The following is a 22,039-nucleotide window of genomic DNA, read 5'->3' as shown; positions in this document are numbered from 1 at the left end:
TTGTATTTATTCTCAACACTCCCCCTCAAGTGGAAACTTTTCTTCCACTTACACTTGTACCGTCGTTAGACACACTTCAACGGGACACTCTACTCACATGCGGAACACATACCAACGATCATGTGGAGATACTTTCGATACAAGTAAGTCGGTCCCTTTCTCGAACCAAATGCTCATGATACCATTTGTTAGCGTAACAATCGGGGGAGGATCGAGTCGGGAGTATTGTTAATTTCCAAGACATTTCACTTGAGCAACACACCTTTATGGGAGACACACCACTTCTCCACCTGAAACTTTAAGGTGATAGGTGAGTGGGTTCTCCCACTTATATATGCTTAAGTCAACACATGCATTTCCAATATGGGACTATTATCCACACTCACACTTGTATTTATTCTCAATAGAAACCAATCATTCCATATGTGCACCGCTTTTAATCCCAATTTTGTCTCTTCTTTTTGCTCATTATGCCAGACATAGTCATTCCAGTTTTTCAAATAACATCTACCATAAACGCAAATCTACTTGATAAGAGACTTAACATCCTGATTATAACTCCACTTGCACTCCACCTGCACCCTAGTGTTAGTACCTCTTGGGATTTCCAAATACTCCTCCAAACAAAACTCGGAATATAACCAAGAGAAGAATCAAAGAAGGAATTATTAGGGAAGTACCTTGCTTTGAAAATTCTAGAAACAAATGCATCTGGTCTCGAGAGTAAGGACCAACCTTGTTTTGCAACCATGGCCATATTAAATGCTTTAAAATCCCGAAAGCCTAAACCACCATCCTCCTTAGGGCACGCTAACCTATCCCAATCCATCCATCGAATTCCTCCACCATCTTTCCCACCACCCTACCAAAACGCATCCAATATCCTTTCAATGTCTTGGATTACCGTCTCTAGTAGAATAAATATACTCGTAACATAGGAAGGAATAGCCTGAAGGACAGATTTGATCATAACTTCTTTACCCGCTTTAGATAGAGACCTTCCTTTCCAAGATATAATCCTATTCCAGATTTGATCCTTAATGTATGAGAATGTAGCCTTCTTGCTTCTATCAATCATAGAAGGTAAACCTAGATATTTCCCTATTCCTAACACATGGAAAACTCCCATAGTACTAGCAAGATCCTCCTGAGCTGGTTTTGATAAATTACGACTAAAAAGCACCTCTGATTTAGTCAGATTAATCTCATGACCTGAAGCCTCCGCATATAACTTAATCACCTTCATAATATTTCTCACTTCGGTTAAGTATGCCCAGCAAAACAAAAAACAATCGTCAGCAAAAAATATATGGGACACTTTAAATGCCCCTTTACAGATTTGTATCCCATGGACATCACCACGCGCGTCTGTCTTTTGAGAGCATGAATTACCTCAAAGGCAATCATAGCATTATCGAGAATTGATATTCCTTCAATAAAAGATGATTGTTCCTATGCTACACATTTATCTAATAAGTGTTTCATTCTATTGGCTAGAGTTTTTGACACCAGTTTATACACAACATTACAGAGGGAGATGTGGCAGTATTCCTTCATGTTTTGCGGGTTAGTGCATTTCGAGATCAGGAAAATGTTGGTGTCGTTAAGTGACGACGAAAAATACCCCTGGATAACCATTATGTTGCTTCTAGCCAAATATCTCTACCATAGAGTTTCCAAAAGTGTTTTTAAAACGCCAAATTAAAACCGTCAGGACCGGGAGATTTATTAGGATGCATGTCGCAAAGAGAATCATAAAGTTCTCTTTGCATAATTGGGTGGAGCAGCTTCACATTATCTTCCTCATTAATCACCTGGTGAAATAAACTGAGATCTTCATCATAATTCCCTGTTGTTTTCCTGAATAGCGATTCAAAATAACTCTTTGCCACATTGCATAGGTCTTCCTATTATGTAACTTCAGTACCCTCCTCATTCTTCAACAAATTAATTTGCTTAAATATCCTTCGCACCGTAGCCGATTGATGGAAAAAGCGGGTGTAACAATCACCGTCTCGAAACCAGTGCATCTTAGCTCGTTGACGCCAATAGAGGTCCTCCTTTAAAAGGGCCTTATCATATTCACTTTGGGCTTCGAAGAAACGAGAATTCGCTTCCAAATCTTGGAAGCTACGATATGCATCCATGACCGATTTGAGACGTTCAAATTCCTCCTTCTATCTTCTTCTATTTCTACTATTCCACGTTACCAATTCATTTGCACAGGCAATAATTTGATGTGTAACATCATAGGGTCTTTCCTGTTGCCACCCATGTCGGGCTACATTTTCTATGTCTTCTTCCTTTAACCAGCAATCTTCAAATCTAAAAGCATAGTGACGACGATGTTGGGGGGCTAGCTCACACGAGAGAAGAATTGGGGAGTGATCCGAATGTGTTGCGATGAGGTTAACAAGCTTAATAGATGGGAATAACTCCAACCAGGATAGAGTTGCAAGCGCACGATCCAGTCTCTCCTCAACCATACGGTCAGTTGCTCAACTCTTAACCTATGTATATTGGTGTCCTTCTAACGGGATATCGACAAGATTGCAATCAATGACAATATCTCTAAATCCATTGCATAGCCAGTTATACACCACGGAAGACTAGACATAGTGCTAATCTCCCGCAGCATATCCCAAGCTTGTCTTCTTTTGTTTCATTCTGGATATTCGTAGTAGCAGGTTAACCGCCACTCTCCTTTGCTGTCATCTTTAACATGAATGTTGATAAAGTTACGAGAAAAATTTTGCACACTGCACTTTGCTGTGTTTTTCCAAAGAAGCGCCAAACCACCACTTCTACCTTCGACGTTAATAACTAAACAGGCTGAGAATTTCAACGATAATCTGACTATTTCTAATTTGCGGATTTTAGCAAGCGTCTCCGATAAGAAGATAATATCTGGCTGGTAAAATTGAGCAAGCTTACGTAAGTTAGGAATTGCACGCGGGCTGCTCAGACCCCAACAATTCCAACTTAAGATTTTCATTAGTCCCCGCAGTCTTGGCTACCGGGACTTGCAATTAAAAAATGAATGTTTGATGTATTTTCCTCAGTTTCCTCCACTGGAGCAGTATCTCTTATCCTCTTCTTCTCTCCTTGTTCGGTTTCTCTGTTTAGATCAGGGGGAGTTTTATTTTGGTCAAGGTTTAAAGCTGCATATGATGGTTGGTTCAGTTTGTTCTGAAGTGTAGGGTGAATGATTCTGGGAATACGGATTTGTTTAAGGTTGGTTTGTCCAGGTTTAGTATGGCTGCTTTGGTTTTAAATTTGAAGGATTTGGCATTGAGTCTATGATTCACATTATGAGGATTTTCTTCCAGGATGGTATTTTGTAAGCTGCTATCAACAGAATAATTTACCGACGATACACACATCATCATCCACCGAACCCATCCCTCCGCAAAACCCATCTGTACTAACATACCCCTCAAAAAACCCCAATCAACCCTATCATAGGCTTTACTTATATCAATCTTCAGAGCTAATTGTGCATTGTTCCCTGAAGTCCTTCTCTTAAGGGCGTGGATAACTTCAAACGTGATCATGGCATTATCAAGAATAGATCTTCCCTCCACAAAAGCATATTACTCTTCCCCAATACACTCAACCAAACACTTCTTAAGTCTATTGGCCAGAAGTTTTGAAACAATCTTGTAAACCACATTACACAGAGAGATCGACCGCAAATCCTTCATATTAGTTGGGTTGCTGCATTTAGGAATAAGGCAGATGTTGGTGTCATTAAGCTTATCTGGAAAAAAACCTCTATTCAACCACAACTTAGCTTCATTGAAAATATCATCACCACAAACTTCCCAGAAATTTTGATAGAAATCCGGATTAAACCCATCTGGACCCGGAGACTTATCGGGATGCATTTGAGATAGAGCCTAGAAAAGCTCTTTTTTCATAATAGGCGTTGTAAGGAGGATGTTGTCACTTTCTGAAATCATAGGCTGAATAATATTCAAAACTGGCTCATACACACCTGTTCTAGCTTCAAATAAGTTGTCAAAATACCGCTTGGCAGTGTCACACATACCCTCCTAATAATGAATCTCTTCTCCCCCATCTTCTATAAGCATCTTGATGCGCTGGAAATTCTGCCGAATAGTTGCAGGCCTATGGAAAAACTGAGTATTAAGGTCACCTTCCCGGAGCCATTGAGTTTTCGCCCTTTGTCTCTAGTACGTGTCCTCCCGTATAAGAACATTATTGTATTCCATGTGAGCCTCCATATACTGACCAGTGGATACAGGGTCGTTACACCCACGACATCGCAATATACCAAGAAGACGGTCCTTGTCATCATTGTTTTGTCGAGTACGTAACTTGTTCCACCGATCAAGGTCAGAAGCACAGTCTGCGAGTTTCCCGAAGACAGACTGATGGTTCACTGCAACCCAACTTTGTTGCACCACATTCTGCACCCCCTCCTCCTTTAACCACCAGTTTTCAAACTTAAACGATCTTCTATTGCGACGAATTTGAACCGTATCACATTTTAGTAAAATAGGGCTATGGTCTGAATGCGTAGCAATAAGATTGATTAGCTTCGTGGTCGGAAATAACTGCAACCGCTGCGGATTGGCAAGGGATCTATCGAAACGTTCCTCAATCATATGCGTCGTACCACGACTTTTCGTCCAAGTGAAAGGATGTCCCTCTAGAGGGATATCAATAAGATCGCACTCTCCCATAACCTCCTGGAACCCAACACACAACCAATTAGGGTAAGGATGCGGGCCTCGTTTATCATCTTGGAACAGCAAATCATTAAAGTCACCCATGATGCACCACAGAAGTTACGACATACCATGTAACTCCCGAATCATATTCCACGCCAATCTTCTCCTATTACGTTCTAGAAACCCATAGTAGCAAGTAAGTCTCCAATCACCCCACACATCATCTAGAACAAGGAGATCAATACAATTTCTGTTAAAGTTTAATACACTGCACTTTATACTATTAATCCACAACACCGCAATTCCACCACTCCTTCCCACAACATCCACCGATAAGGATGCTTCGAATCTCAAATTAACTCAAATACGTTCCAACCTTTGAGAGTTAGTTAAGGTTTCAGACAAAGAAAATATCTGGTTTGTACCTTTGAGCCAAAATGCGCAAGTTAGGAATCGCTCTCGGGGTGCTCAGGCCCCGGAAATTCCAGCTAAGTATCTTCATTGGTCCTGGTAGTCCTGGCTGCGAGGACTTGCCGATAAAAAATGTTGAGTATCCTTGTTTGACTCCCCCGCTTCCACTAAATTCACCTCTTTTCTCTTCTGTTAGAACAAGATTTGTTCTGATCAATATTCTTAGTTTTGATGATAACAAGGATATGAATTTTGTATGAGATAATGTGGTACTCTAATACACTGCAATTTCCTTTTCAGGAAATATATAAAGAGTATGCACAAATTAGCGCTCAAGAAGCTTTGACTCAGAAGGTTCAACATGCAACATCAGAACATGGTCTGGCAAGACATCAGAAGATGGTCGAAGCAGAATCAGAACATGGGTCTATGGAAGCATCAGAAGAACTTGAGTTCAGAAGCAGAAGCACTGAGGTTCTCATGGTATCACGCTCAGAAGCACTTCAAGGTCAGAAGACAAGAAGATGCTCTGCACCAAGCTGTTTGACTCTGATGATATTCAAACGTTGTAAACACAAACATCATATCAGAAGCAAGTACAAGATGGCAGGCTACGCTGACTGACAAAAGGAACGTTAGAAGCTATTAAAGGCAACGTCAGTAGACACAGTGTAAACAAGGCTCGAGGTAGTTGACAAAAGCGTGAAACATTAAATGCAATGCTGTACGGAATACGCAAAGCATTAAATGCTCCCAATGGTCATCTTCTCAAGTGCCTATATATATATGAAGTTCTGATGAGAAGCAAGGTTACCAATTCTAAACGAACTTATTCTGAATAACTTGCTGAAACGCTGTTCAACTCAAAGCTCAGAAACTTCATCTTCATCAAAGCTCACTACATTGCTGTTGTAATATATTAGTGAGATTAAGCTTAAACTTTAAGAGAAATATCACTGTTGTGATTATAGCTTTTTAAAAGCATTGTAAAACTCTTATTTGATTACATTAATTTGTAAGTAACTAGAGTGATCACGTGGTGGTCAGGATACTCTAGAAAGTCTTAGCTTGTGTCTAAGCATTTGTTCCTAGAGTGATCAGGTTGTGATCAGGATACTCTAGAAGACTTAGTCGTGGGCTAAGTGGAAAACCATTGTAATCTGTTGAGATTAGTGGATTAAATCCTCAGGTGAGGTAAATCACTCCGTGGGGGTGGACTGGAGTAGTTTAGTTAACAACGAACCAGGATAAAAAAACTGTGCAAATTGTTTTTATCGTTCAAGTTTTTAGACTACACTTATTCAAACCCCCCCTTTCTAAGTGTTTTTCTATCCTTCAATTGGCATCAGAGCGCCGGTTCTAAGGTGCAGGCACTTAACCGTGTTTAGAAAAGATTCAGGAAGAGAAAAACGCTTCAGTATAAGATGGCTGGTGAAATTCCAACAAATCCATCTGCATCTACATCTGGCTCTGCTGAGCAATATAATGGTAACAATGGTTATACTAGACCACCAGTATTTGATGGTGAAAACTTTGAATACTGGAAAGATAAACTGGAAAGTTACTTTCTTGGTCTAGATGGTGAACTATGGGATCTTCTGATGGATGGTTACAAACATCCAGTGAAAGCTAGTGGCGTAAGGCTTACCAGGCAAGAGATGGATGATGATCAGAAGAAGCTTTTCAAGAATCATCATAAATGTAGGACTGTTTTGCTGAATGCTATCTCTCATGCTGAGTATGAGAAGATATCTAACAGGGAAACTGCCTATGATATATATGAGTCATTGAAAATGACCCATGAGGGAAATGATCAAGTGAAAGAGACTAAAGCTCTTGCTCTAATCCAGAAATATGAAGCCTTCAAGATGGAGGATGATGAAGATATTGAGAAGATGTTCTCAAGATTTCAAACTCTAATTGCTGGATTGAGAGTTCTGGATAAAGGCTACACCAAGGCTGATCATGTAAAGAAGATCATCAGAAGCTTACCCAGAAGATGGGGTCCAATGGTGACTGCATTCAAGATTGCCAAGAATCTGAATGAAGTTTCTTTGGAAGAGCTTATCAGCGCCTTGAGAAGCCATGAAATAGAGCTGGATGCAAACGAGCCTCAAAAGAAAGGTAAGTCTATTGCATTAAAATCTAATGTTAAAAAATGCAATAACGCTTTTCAGGCTAGAGAAGAAGATCCTGAAGAATCAAAATCTGAAGAAGAAGATGAACTGTCCATGATCTTCAGAAGGGTAAACCAACTCTGGAAGAGCAAGCAAAGGAAGTTCAGAGGCTTCAGAAGTTCAAAGAAATTTGAACGTGGAGAATCTTCCGGTGACAGAAGATCTGACAAGAAGAAGGTTGTCTGCTATGAGTGCAATGAGCCTGGACATTACAAGAACGAGTGTCCAAAACTTCAGAAGGAAAATCCCAAGAAGAAGTTTCATAAGAAGAAAGGTCTTATGGCAACATGGGATGATTCTGAATCAGAATCAGAATCAGACTCTGAAGGAGAACAAGCCAACTTCGCGCTGATGGCTACAGAAGATGATGGATCAGAATCTACATCAGAATCAGATTCTGAAGAGGTATTTTCTGAACTATCTAGAGAAGAGTTAGTTTCCAGTTTAACAGAACTTCTGGAACTCAAGGCTCATATTAGTATCAAATACAAAAAGCTGAAGAAGCAGTTTGAATTTGAAACTAAGAAGCTGGAATTGGAAAATTCTGAACTGAAGGAAAAAGTTTTAAATCTATCCAAAGATAGTGGATCTCCTTCTGAAACAGAAAAATCCATTCCTAGCATGAATCATATTCTGAAAGAATATGACTCGAGCTTCAGAAAGTTCTTATCTAGAAGTATTGGCAGAAGTCATCTTGCTTCTATGATATATGGTGTTTCTGGAAACAGAAGGTTTGGTTTTGGCTATGAGGGCGATACCTCACATAAATTTGAACCTGTTGATGATCTGAAGATCACATACAAGCCATTGTATGATCAGTTCAAATATGGCCATGCACATGATATTAGGCTCACTTCACATGCACAGAAGTTCAACATTGTTCACACCAAGAAGCATGTGACACATCCTAAGAAATATCATGCTGACAAACCTAAAGAATATCATGTTGTTCCTCCTGTTAAATATTTTGCTAAACCCAAGTTCAATCAGAACTTGAGGAGAACTAACAAGAAAGGACCCAAGAAAATGTGGGTACCTAAGGAGAAGATAATTTCTGTTGCAGATATCCTTGGCTGCAATGAGGACAAAAAGCAAAATGTCATGGTACCTGGACTCTAGGTGCTCGCGACACATGACGGGAAGAAGGTCTACATTCCAAGACTTGGTGCTTAAACCAGGTGGAGAAGTCAAGTTTGGAGGAGATCAGAAGGGCAAAATCATTGGCTCTGGAACCATAAGTCTTGGTAACTCTCCTTCCATAACTAATGTACTTCTTGTAGAAGGATTAACGCATAACTTATTGTCCATAAGTCAATTAAGTGACAATGGTTATGATATGATCTTCAATCAAAAGTCTTGCAAGGCTGTAAGTCAGAAGGATGGCTCAATCCTATTTACAGGCAAGAGAAAGAACAACATTTATAAGATTGATCTTTCAGATCTTGAGAAGCAGAAGGTGACTTGCCTTATGTCTGTTTCTGAAGAGCAATGGGTCTGGCACAGAAGATTAGGACATGCTAGTTTGAGAAAGATTTCTCAGATTAACAAACTAAATCTGGTCAGAGGACTCCCTAATCTGAAATACAAATCAGATGCTCTTTGTGAAGCATGTCAGAAGGGCAAGTTCTCCAAACCTGCATTCAAGTCTAAGAATGTTGTCTCTTCCTCAAGGCCGTTAGAACTCTTGCACAGTGATCTGTTTGGCCCAGTCAAAACAGCATCTGTCAGAGCGAAGAAATATGGATTAGTCATCGTAGATGATTATAGCCGCTGGACATGGGTAAAGTTCTTGAAACACAAGGATGAGTCTCATTCAGTGTTCTTTGAATTCTGCACTCAGATCCAATCTGAGAAGGAGTGCAAGATCATAAAGGTCAGAAGTGATCATGGTGGCGAATTTGAGAACAGATTCTTTGAGGAGTTCTTCAAAGAAAATGGTATTGCCCATGATTTCTCTTGCCCTAGAACTCCACAACAAACTGGAGTTGTAGAGCGAAAGAATAGGACTTTACAAGAAATGGCCAGAACCATGATCAATGAAACCAATATGGCTAAGCACTTCTGGGCAGAAGCAATAAACACTGCGTGTTATATTCAGAATAGAATCTCTATAAGACCTATTCTAAATAAGACTCCATATGAATTGTGGAAGAACAGAAAGCCCAACATTTCATATTTTCATCCTTTTGGATGTGTATGTTTCATTCTGAATACTAAAGATTATCTTGGTAAGTTTGATTCTAAAGCACAAAAGTGTTTCCTTCTTGGATATTCTGAACGCTCTAAAGGCTACAGAGTATACAATACTGAAACATTGATTGTAGAAGAATCAATCAATATCAGGTTTGATGATAAGCTTGGTCTTGAAAAACTAAAGCAGCTTGAGAATTTTGCAGATATAGATATTGTTATATCAGAAGCTGTAGAACCAAGAAGCAAAGCTGCAGAAGCTGAAAGTCTCAGAAGCAATGGATCAGAAGATCAAGTTGCTGCATCTTTAGAGAATCTCAGGATTTTTGAAGAATCAACAGTCAGAAGATCACCTAGGCTTCTCACTCAGAAGATGTGATTCTTGGAAAGAAAGATGATCCCATCAGAACAAGGGCATTCCTTAAGAACAATGCAGACTGTCAATTAGGTCTTGTTTCTTTGATCGAGCCAACTTCTGTTGATCAAGCTCTAGAAGATCCAGACTGGATAATTGCCATGCAAGAAGAACTCAATCAGTTTACAAGGAATGATGTATGGGACTTGGTTCCTAGACCAAAAGGATTTAACATCATCGACACTAAGTGGGTGTTCAGAAACAAGCTAAGCGAGAAGGGAGAAGTGGTAAGAAACAAAGCCAGACTGGTTGCTCAGAGCTATAGTCAGCAAGAAGGGATTGACTACACAGAAACCTTTGCACCAGTGGCCAGGTTAGAATCTATTCGTCTATTAATTTCTTTTGCCACTCAACAAAACATCACTCTTTATCAAATGGATGTCAAGAGTGCCTTCTTAAATGGTTATATAGATGAAGAAGTTTATGTCCACCAACCTCCTGGTTTTGAAGACTCCAAGTCTCCAAATCATGTTTTTAAATTAAAGAAATCTTTATACGGATTGAAGCAAGCTCCTAGAGCTTGGTATGAACGTTTAAGTTCCTTCCTTCTGGAAAAAGGTTTCACTAGAGGAAAAGTGGACACTACTCTCTTTTGTAAAACCTTTAAAAAGGATATTTTAATTTGTCAAATATATGTTGATGATATCATCTTTGGAACATCTAATGCTACACTTGGAAAGGAGTTTGCTGAGTCTATGCAAGCTGAATTTGAAATGAGCATGATGGGAGAACTCAAGTATTTCCTTTGGATTCAAATCAACCAAACTTCTGATGGAACATTTGTTCATCAAACGAAGTATGTGAAAGAACTTCTGAAGAAGTTTAATCTTTCTGAAAGCAAAGAAGCCAAAACTCATATGCATCCAACATGTGTCCTAGGTAAGGATGAGGTAAGTAAGAAGGTAGATCAGAAGTTGTACAGAGGTATGATTGGATCTCTTCTATACCTAACTGCTTCTAGACCTGACATTCTCTTCAGTGTTTGTTTCTGTGCTAGATTCCAATCAGATCCGAGAGAATCTCATTTAACTGCGGTTAAGAGAATTCTGAGGTATCTGAAAGGTACTACTAATGTTGGTTTAGTTTACAGAAGATCCAAAGAATACAACTTAGTAGGATTCTGTGATGCTGACTATGCTGGAGATAGAATTGAAAGGAAGAGCATTTATGGAAGTTGTCAATTTCTTGGAAGTCATCTGATCTCATGGTACAGCAAAAAGCAAGCTACTATTGCCCTCTCAACAACAGAAGCAGAATATGTTGCTGCTGCTGGTTGTAGCACACAAATGCTCTGGATGAGAAGTCAGCTAGAAGATTATCAGATATATGAGAGTAACATTCCTATCTTCTGTGATAATTCTTCTGCTATATGTTTACCAAAGAATCCTATCTTACATTCAAAAGCTAAACATATTGAGATTAAACATCATTTCATAAGGGACTATGTTCAGAAGGGTGTTATATCTTTAAACTTTGTGGATACAGACCATCAATGGACTGATATCTTTACAAAACCCCTTGCTGAAGATAGGTTTAAGTTCATTCTGAAGAATATCAGTATGGATTTATGCCCAGTATGAGAAGATGAGAAGATCTTATGTATGAGTATCTTCTGAAATGTGATTGGATTAGTCTTTTATAAGAAGTTCTGATTGTAATCAATTAGAATGAGTGATTCGGTTATTACTAACGTTTCATTGTCTAAGTTGATTCAGAATCTCTTTAAAAGTAAAACAGCTGTAACTGGCTTTCCAGATGGTAAACACGTGTTCACTATTTCTGGACAAGCATGCGTGCAGTTGAGGGGACGCCTACTTAGGTAATTGTGCTAATCACTTCTTTTGTCATTATTATCTCTCCTCACGTCACGTAACATTAAATGCTACCCATTATTTCTTTTTTTTTATATTCTTCAAACGTTTCTTTTCCCTCTTATATTTCTCTCTCTTGCATTCAGTTTCTTTTTCGCTCTCTCTCTCTCTCTCTCTCTCTCTCTCTCTCTCTCTCTCTCTCTCTCTCTCTCTCTCTCTCTCTCTCTCTCTCTCTCTCTCTCTCTTTGCATTCATATCATAAACCCTAGCGGTTTTCACTATCTGCAACTTCATCATGAATCCTTTATCAAGCTCATCAAATCAAGGAACTGATCGTAAACAAAAGAGAAAGGCAACTGAAGAACCTGAAAACAAACCAAAAAGGGTAAGAATCACCTACGATCATCTCAAGGTGAATCCCTTTGAAGCTATGATGTCTGGAAACTACTCTAGACGAGTGTTTAAACCCATTGATGGTATCCCTTAATCACCTCCCTCTTCACAGACATCCACCACCTCTTCCTCTTCATTCACCTCTCTGGAACCACCATCTTCACCATCTGATATCCCTTCTGAAGGATAGAAAAACACTTAGAAAGGGGGGGTTTGAATAAGTGTAGTCTTAAAAACTTGAACGATAAAAATAAATTGCACAGTTATTTTTATCCTGGTTCGATGTTAACTAAACTACTCCAGTCCACCCCTGTAGAGTGATTTACCTCACCTGAGGATTTAATCCACTAATCGTAACAGATTACAATGGTTTTCCACTTAGCCCACGACTAAGTCTTCTAGAGTATCCTGATCACAACCTGATCACTCTAGGAACAAATGCTTAGACACAAGCTAAGACTTTCTTAGAGTATCCTGACCACCACGTGATCACTCTAAATACAACTGCTTAGACACAAGCTAAGACTTCCTAGAGTATTCTGATCAACACTTGATCACTCTAGTTACTTACAAATTAATGTAATCAATTCTAAGAGTATTACAAATGCTTCTGAAAAGCTATAATCACAACAGTGATATTTCTCTTAAAGTTTAAGCTTAATCTCACTAATATATTACAACAGCAATGTAGTGAGCTTTGATGAAGATGAAGTTTCTGAGCTTTTAATTGAACAACGTTTCAGCAAGTTAATATTCACAGAATTTGGTTCAGAGTTGTTGTACTTGCTTCTCATCAGAACTTCATATTTATAGGCGCTTGAGAAGATGACCGTTGGGTGCATTTAATGCTTTGCGTATTCCGTACAGCATTGCATTTAATGTTTCACGCTTTTGTAAACTACCTCGAGCCTTGTTCACGCTGTGTCTACTGACGTTGCCTTTAAAAGCTTCCAACGTTCCTTTTGTCAGTCAGCGTAGCCTGCCACTTGTACTTTCTTCTGATCTGATGTTTGAGAATACAATGTTTGAAAATCATCAGAGTCAAACAGCTTGGTGCAAAGCATCTTCTTGTCTTCTGACCTTGAAGTGCTTCTGAGCGTGATACCATCAGAACTTCAGTGCTACTGCTTCTGATCTCAAGTTCTTCTGATGCTTCCATAGACCCATGTTCTGATTCTGCCTTGACCATCTTCTGATGTCTTGCCAGACCATGTTCTGATGTTGCATGCTGAACCTTCTGAGACAAAGCTTCTGAGCGCTGATTTGTGCATACTCTTTATATATTTCCTGAAATGAAAATTGCAATGTATTAGAGTACCACATTATCTCACACAAAATTCATATCCTTGTTATCATCAAAACTAAGAATATTGATCAGAACAAATCTTGTTCTAATTATCTCCCCCTTTTTGATGATGACAAAAACATATATAAATGATATGAATTTGCGATCAGAAAGAGCAGACGATTAAAGACAAATTACACAGCTATAGCATAAGCATGTGAATATGTCTCCCCCTGAGATTAACAATCTCCCCCTGAGATGAATAATCTCCCCCTGAAATAAATACTCAAAGAACTTTAATAATAAAAGACTTCCCTGATTATTTCGGTAGAGACGATCACATAAGCTTCTGTCTTCTGATAATTCATAGCTTCTGACTTCTGCTTCCATTGGACAGCTTCAGATCTTGAATTTCTTTAGATCCCTAGAACACTCACAGCTTCTGATTCCTGCTTCCATTTAGGACAACTTCAGAAATTGAATTTCTTTGATCTTCAGAACATTCACAGCTTCTGATTCCTGCTTCCATTTAGGACAGCTTCAGAACTTGAATTTCTTTGATCTTCAGAACATTCACAGCTTCTGATTCATGCTTCCATTTAGGACAGCTTCAGAACTTGAATTTCTTTGATCTTCAGAACATTCACAGCTTCTGATTCATGCTTCCATTTAGGACAACTTCAGAACTTGAGTTTTCTGGATCTTTAGAACATTCACAGCTTCTGATTTCTGCTTCCCTCGGATAGCTTCAGAGCTTTGAATTTCTTCTTACATCACTTCATGCTAGATTGTATCAGAACATTGTTGAATGTACCAGAGCATCATCAGAGCATCTCTACATCCTGAAATGTTACAGAACAAAACTAAACGACAAAAGTCAGTATGAATGAGTTAGAACATAAAATGTGTATCAGAACACAAAATATGTATCAGAGACATATAAGCCATATAGAATATATCAGATCTAATAGACAATGTATCAGAGCAAATAGACAATGATTTGGATCATATTCTATTATCAGAATTTCTGATCATTCTTCCTTCTTGCTTCTGATTCTGAAGCTTCCTAGCACTCAGCTTGCTTCAAGAATCCAAGAGCTATTTCTGATCATTCTTCCTTCTTGCTTCTGATTCTGAAGCTTCCTAGCACTCAGCTTGCTTCAAGAATCCAAGAGCTTGATTCATTTTGTTGCTTCTTATGTTGATCTTGAATCTTTGATTCCTGCAACAACACAACTTAAAAACATAGAACTTTGCAAGTTCTGTTAGTAAATGTGGAGCCTTTTTACTCGGTAACTGATAATATTAATCAGATCATTTGTCATATATTTTCTCCCCCTTTTTGTCATAACATCAAAAAGCATAAAAGATTTAGATGTAAGGCAAGAGACAAAAGGAAAGAAACATAAATAACTTTTCATTGATTTCAACAAGAAGGATTACAAAAGGTGTATGCAGAAAACAGATGTAACAAGGAAAGAAAACTACAAAGACCAAAGGACTAAGACCCTAGCCTACGCAAAATCCGCGCCAGAACATCATGAATCCCGTCAGTGCTTGTAGCTTGCCTTGCCATGAAAGAGCGAAACTCAGCATTGGCTGCTTCTTGCGCGTCTAAACGAGAAGCCAGCATAGCTTGATTCTGATGAAGAGCTTCCAAGGTCTCCATCAGAGCTGAGGTTTCACCAGAAGAAGAGGCACCAGAATTTCTACCAAAAAGGACAGCAATCTCAGCAGGGCGATCTTCTGGAAGGTCTTCAGCTTGTGCATCTTCCATCTCCACATCTGAGTCTGACTCAGAAGTAGCCTCAGCATATTCTGGTTCAGGCAGCTCAGAAGTTCCAACTTCCAACGCTTGAAGAATAGCTGCTAGGTTTGTTGGAGGAGTAAGACCAGCAACTTTAGCAGGATAAACCACTACTGGAAAGACCATGTGAGGTGCTTTTTCATAAGGGTTCATTCTGAACCAGTTAAACAGCCACTGAAAATCTCCAGTCAGCACAGGATACCATGGTCTCCACACCACGATGTCTCTGCAGGGATTTTCTTCTTCCAACTCATCTGCAGGTATCCTCTCTTCAAGAACTCTTCTGTTCCTGATGAAATGGTGATAGCTGCTTTCACCAACTTCCAACCGAAGACCACGAACACTAGGTGCTTCAGACATGATCCTTCTCTGAATGTCTGTAGCCCTAACCAGAAAATTCTGACGAAAGGTATCCCAAAGGTTGCATGTAGCATACTCATCCAGGTGGTTAAGGTGAGCAGCACCCAGAATCTCCAACCAGCTATTTACATCAGAATGTAAAAGCTCCAGAAATGATTGAGTGGTAGGGGTTGGAGGGTTGACAGTGAACCTGGAGTCGGGAAAAACAACACTGTAGGGGTTAGGTGTTCTGGTGGGAAAAGGGTGTGAGAGAGATGAAGAAATATCTGAGGGATGGGTTGAAGGAGAGGAGATATCAGATGGTGAAGAAGGTGGTTCCGAAAGGATGAATGAGGAGGAAGAGGTGGTGGAAGAATGTGAAGAGGGTGGTGATTCAGGGATACTATCAAGGGGTTGATACAGACGTCTAGAATAGTTACCAGACATCATGGCTTCAAAGGGATTCACCTTGAGAGGGTCATAGTAGATTTTAACTCTTTTTGGTTTGATTTCTGGTTCATCAGTTGCCTTTCTCTTTTGTTTTCGATCAGTTTCTTGATTTCCAGAGCTTGACGATGGATTCATGATGAAGTTGCAGATATTGAAAACTGCTAGGGTTTATGATATGAATGCAAAGAGAGAGAACGAAAAAGAAACTGAATGCAAAGTGAGAGAAATATAAGAGGGAAAAGAAACGTTTGAAGAGTATAAAAAGAAAACTGAAAAAGAGTAAATGATGGATAGCATTTAATGTTACGTGACGTGAGGAGAGATAATAATGACAAAAGACAAGATTTGCACAGTTACCTAAGTAGACGTCCCCTCAACTGCACGCACGCTTGTCCAAAAATAGTGAACACGTGTTTACCATCTGGATAGCCAGTTACAGCTGTTTTGCTTTTAAAGAGATTCTGAATCAACTTAGACAATGAAACGTTAGTACTAACTGAATCACAATTTCTAATTGATTTCAATCAGAACTTCTTAAAAAAAATCCAATTTCATTTCAGAAGATACTCATACATAAGATCTTCTCATCTTCTCATTCTGGGCATAAATCCATACTGATATTCTTCAGAATGAACTTAAACCTATCTTCAGCAAGGGGTTTTATAAAGATATCAGCCCATTGATGGTCTGTATCCACAAAGTTTAAAGATATAACACCCTTCTGAACATAGTCCCTTATGAAATGATGTTTAATCTCAATATGTTTAGCTTTTGAACGTAAAATAGGATTCTTAGATAAACATATAGCAGAAGTATTATCACAGAAAATAGGAATGTTACTCTCATATATCTGATAATCTTCCAGCTGACTTCTCATCCAGAGCATTTGTGTGCTACAACCAGCAGCAGCAACATATTTTGCTTCTGTTGTTGAGAGAGCAATAGTAGCTTGCTTCTTGCTGTACCATGAGATCAGATGACTTCCAAGAAATTGACAACTTCCAGAAGTGCTCTTTCTTTCTATTCTATCTCCAGCATAGTCAGCATCACAGAATCCTACTAAGTTGTAATCTTTAGATCTTCTGTAAACTAAACCAACATTAGTAGTACCTTTCAGATACCTTAGAATTCTCTTAACCGCTGTTAAATGAGATTCTCTTGGATCTGATTGGAATCGAGCACACAAACAAACACTAAAGAGAATGTCAGGTCTAGAAGCAGTTAGATATAGAAGAGATCCAATCATACCTTTGTACAACTTCTGATCTACCTTCTTACTTACCTCATCCTTACCCAGTACACATGTTGGATGCATAGGAGTTTTGGCTCCTTTGCTTTCAGAAAGATTAAACTTCTTCAGAAGTTCTTTCACATACTTCGTTTGATGAACATAGGTTCCATCGGAAGTTTCGTTGATTTGAATCCCAAGGAAATACTTGAGTTCTCCCATCATGCTCATTTCAAATTCAGCCTGCATAGACTCAGCAAACTCCTTTCCAAGTGTAGCATTAGATGTTCCAAAGATAATATCATCAACATATATTTGACAAATTAAAATATCTTTTTTAAATGTTTTACAAAAGAGAGTAGTGTCCACTTTTCCTCTAGTGAAATCATTTTCCAGAAGGAAAGAACTCAAACGTTCATACCAAGCTCTAGGAGCTTGTTTCAATCCGTATAATGATTTCTTTAATTTGAAAACATGATTTGGAGACATGGAGTCTTCAAAACCAGGAGGTTGGTGAACATAAACTTCTTCATCTATATAACCATTTAAGAAGGCACTCTTGACATCCATCTGATAAAGAGTGATGTTGTGTTGAGTGGCAAAAGATATTAATAGACGAATAGATTCTAACCTGGCCACTGGTGCAAAGGTTTCTGTATAATCAATCCCTTCTTGCTGACTATAACCCTGAGCAACCAGTCTGGCTTTGTTTCTTACCACTTCACCTTTCTCACTTAGCTTGTTTCTGAAAACCCACTTAGTACCGATGATGTTAAATCCTTTTGGTCTAGGAACCAAGTCCCATACATCATTCCTTGTAAACTGATTTAGTTCTTCTTGCATGGCAATTATCCAGTCTGGATCTTCTAGAGCTTGATCAACAGAAGTTGGCTCGATCAAAGAAACAAGACCTAATTGACATTCTGCATTGTTCTTAAGGAATGCCCTTGTTCTGATGGGATCATCTTTCTTTCCAAGGATCACATCTTCTGAATGAGCTGAGGCAAGTCTAGGTGATCTTCTGATAGTTGGTTCTTCAGAAATCCTAAGATTCTCTAAAGATGCAGCAACTTGATCTTCTGATCCATTGCTTCTGAGACTGCCAGCTTCTGCAGCTTTGCTTCTTGGTTCTACTGCTTCTGATATATCAATATCAAAATCTGCAAAATTCTCAAACTGCTTTGGTTTTTCAAGACCAAGCTTATCATCTAACCTGATATTGATTGATTCTTCTACAATCAATGTTTCAGTATTGTATACTCTGTAGCCTTTAGAGCGTTCAGAATATCCAAGAAGGAAACATTTTTGTGCTTTGGAATCAAACTTACCAAGATGATCTTTAGTATTCAGAATAAAACATACACATCCAAAAGGATGGAAATATGAAATGTTGGGCTTTCTGTTCTTCCACAATTCATAAGGAGTCTTATTTAGAATAGGTCTGATAGAGATTCTATTATGAATATATCATGCAGTGTTAATTGCTTCTGCCCAGAAATGCTTAGCCATATTGGTTTCATTGATCATGGTTCTGGCCATTTCTTGTAGAGTCCTATTCTTTCGCTCTACAACTCCATTTTGCTGTGGAGTTCTGGGGCAAGAGAAATCATGGGCAATACCATTTTCTTTGAAGAACTCCTCAAAGAATCTGTTCTCAAATTCGCCACCATGATCACTTCTGACCTTTATGATTTTATACTCTTTCTCAGATTGAATCTGAGTGCAGAATTCAAAGAACACTGAATGAGACTCATCCTTGTGTTTCAAGAACTTTACCCACGTCCAGCGGCTATAATCATCAACGATGACTAATCCATATTTCTTCCCTCTGACAGATGCTGTTTTGACTGGGCCAAACAGATCAATGTGTAAGAGTTCTAACGGCCTTGAGGAAGAAACAACATTCTTAGACTTGAATGCAGGTCTGGAGAACTTGCCCTTCTGACATGCTTCACAAAGAGCATCTGATTTGAATTTCAGATTGGGGAGTCCTCTGACCAGATTTAGTTTGTTAATCTGAGAAATCTTTCTCAAACTAGCATGTCCTAATCTTCTGTGCCAGACCCATTGCTCTTCAGAAACAGACATAAGACAAGTCACCTTCTGATTCTTAAGATCCTGAAGATCTGTCTTATAAATGTTGTTCTTTCTTTTGCCTGTAAATAGGATTGAGCCATCCTTCTGACTTACAGCCTTGCAAGACTTTTGATTAAAGATTATGTCATAACCATTGTCACTTAATTGACTTATGGACAATAAGTTATGAGCTAATCCATCTACTAGAAGAACATTAGAAATAGAAGGAGAGTTACCAGACTTTATAGTTCCTGAGCCAATAATTTTGCCCTTCTGATCTCCTCCGAATTTCACTTCTCTAGCAGATTTAAGCACCAGGTCTTGGAACATAGACCTTCTTCCTGTCATGTGTCGCGAGCATCCAGAGTCCAGGTACCATGACATGTTGTGCTTTTCCTTCTTTGCAGCCAAGGATATCTGCAATAGGAATAATCTTTTCCTTAGGTACCCATATCCTCTTGGGTCCTTTCTTGTTAGTTCTCCTCAAGTTCTGATTGAACTTGGGTTTAGCAAAATATTTAGCAGGAGGAACAGTATGATACTTCTTATTCTGAGTTCCATGATATTTCTTAGGTTGTGTCACATGCTTCTTGGTGTGTGTTATGTGAAAACTTTGTGCATGTGATGTGTGCTTAATATCATGGGAGTGGCCAAATTTAAATTGGTTATACAGAGGCTTGTATGATATTTTCATATCATCCACAGATTCAAGCTTGTATGGGATTTCACCCTCATAACCAATGCCAACTCTCTTGTTCCCAGACACAGCATATATCATAGAAACTAGCTGACTTCTGCCAATACTTCTAGATAAGAACTTCCTGAAACTTAAATCATATTCTTTCAGAATATGATTCAGACTGGGAGTGGATTTTTCTGAATCAGAAGGAGATCCAACATTATTGGATAATTTTAAAACTTTTTCTTTTAATTCAGAATTTTCCAACTCAAGCTTCTTAGTTTCAAATTCAAATTGCTTTTTCAGCTTTTTGTATTTGATACTAAGATGAGCTTTTAATTCAAGAAGCTCTGTTAGACTGGAAACTAACTCTTCTCTAGATAGTTCAGAAAATACCTCTTCAGAATCGGATTCTGATGTAGATTCTGATCCATCATCTTCTGTCGCCATCAGCGCAAAGTTTGCCTGCTCTCCTTCAGAGTCTGATCCTGATTCTGATTCAGAATCATCCCATGTTGCCATAAGACCTTTCTTCTTATGAAACTTCTTCTTGGGATTCTCCTTCTGAAGTTTCGGACACTCATTCTTGTAATGTCCAGGCTCATTGAACTCATAGCAGACAACCTTCTTCTTATCAGATCTTCTGTCACCAGAAGATTCTCCTCGTTCAAATTTCTTTGAACCTCTGAAGCCTCTGAACTTCCTTTGCTTGCTCTTCCAGAGTTGGTTTACCCTTCTGGAGATCATGGACAGTTCATCTTCTTCTTTAGATTCTGATTCTTCAGGATCTTCTTCTCTAGCCTGAAAAGCGTTAGTGCATTTTTTGACATTAGATTTTAAAGCAATAGACTTACCTTTCTTCTGAGGTTCATTAGCGTCAAGTTCAATCTCATGACTCCTCAGGGCGCTGATCAGCTCTTCCAAAGAAACTTCATTCAGATTCTTCGCAATCTTGAATGCAGTCACCATTGGGCCCCATCTTCTGGGCAAACTTCTGATGATCTTCTTTACATGATCAGCCTTGGTGTAGCCTTTGTCGAGAACTCTCAATCCAGCAGTCAGAGTTTGAAATCTTGAAAACATCTTTTCAATGTCTTCATCATCCTCCATCTTGAAGGCTTCATACTTCTGGATTAGTGCAAGAGATTTGGTCTCCTTGACTTGAGCATTTCCTTCATGAGTCATCTTCAAGGACTCATATATGTCATGGGCCGTTTCCCTGTTAGATATCTTCTCATACTCAGCATGAGAGATAGCATTCAGCAAAACAGTCCTGCATTTGTGATGATCCTTGAAATCTTTCTTTTGATCATCATTCATTTCGCTTCTCGTGAGCCTTACACCAGTAGCTTTAACAGGATGTTTGTAACCATCCAACAGAAGATCCCATAGATCAGCATCCAGACCAAGAAAGTAACTTTCTAATTTATCTTTCCAATACTCAAAGTTTTCACCATCGAATATTGGTGGTCTGGTGTAACCATTGTTACCATTACCATTGTAGTATTGCTCAGCTGAGCCAGATGTAGATGTTTGAGTTTCACCAGCCATCTTTTACTGAAGCGTTTTTCTCTTCCTGAATCTTTTCTAAACACGGTTAAGTGCTTGCACCTTAGAACCGGCGCTCTGATGCCAATTGAAGGATAGAAAAACACTTAGAAAGGGGGGGTTTGAATAAGTGTAGTCTTAAAAACTTGAACGATAAAAATAAATTGCACAGTTATTTTTATCCTGGTTCGTTGTTAACTAAACTACTCCAGTCCACCCCCGTGGAGTGATTTACCTCACCTGAGGATTTAATCCACTAATCCTAACAGATTACAATGGTTTTCCACTTAGCCCACGACTAAGTCTTCTAGAGTATCCTGATCACAACCTGATCACTCTAGGAACAAATGCTTAGACACAAGCTAAGACTTTCTGAGAGTATCCTGACCACCACGTGATCACTCTAAATACAACTGCTTAGACACAAGCTAAGACTTCCTAGAGTATTCTGATCAACACTTGATCACTCTAGTTACTTACAAATTAATGTAATCAATTCTAAGAGTATTACAAATGCTTCTGAAAAGCTATAA

The 22,039-nt window shown here is 38.8% G+C and overlaps 1 protein-coding gene across 1 annotated transcript; it reads right to left on the bottom strand.

The window, feature by feature from the left end:
* Positions 1–4,193: 4,193 nt before the first annotated feature.
* Positions 4,194–4,799, bottom strand: LOC131618721 (uncharacterized). Its single transcript, XM_058889888.1, has one exon. The coding sequence runs from the start codon at positions 4,797–4,799 to the stop codon at positions 4,194–4,196; it is 606 nt and encodes a 201-aa protein (XP_058745871.1).
* Positions 4,800–22,039: the final 17,240 nt, after the last annotated feature.

This window comes from Vicia villosa, linkage group LG7 (genome assembly GCF_029867415.1).
Source record: "Vicia villosa cultivar HV-30 ecotype Madison, WI linkage group LG7, Vvil1.0, whole genome shotgun sequence".
NCBI classification, from domain to species: Eukaryota; Viridiplantae; Streptophyta; class Magnoliopsida; order Fabales; family Fabaceae; genus Vicia; species Vicia villosa.
This window is presented reverse-complemented; position numbering and strand designations above follow the sequence as displayed.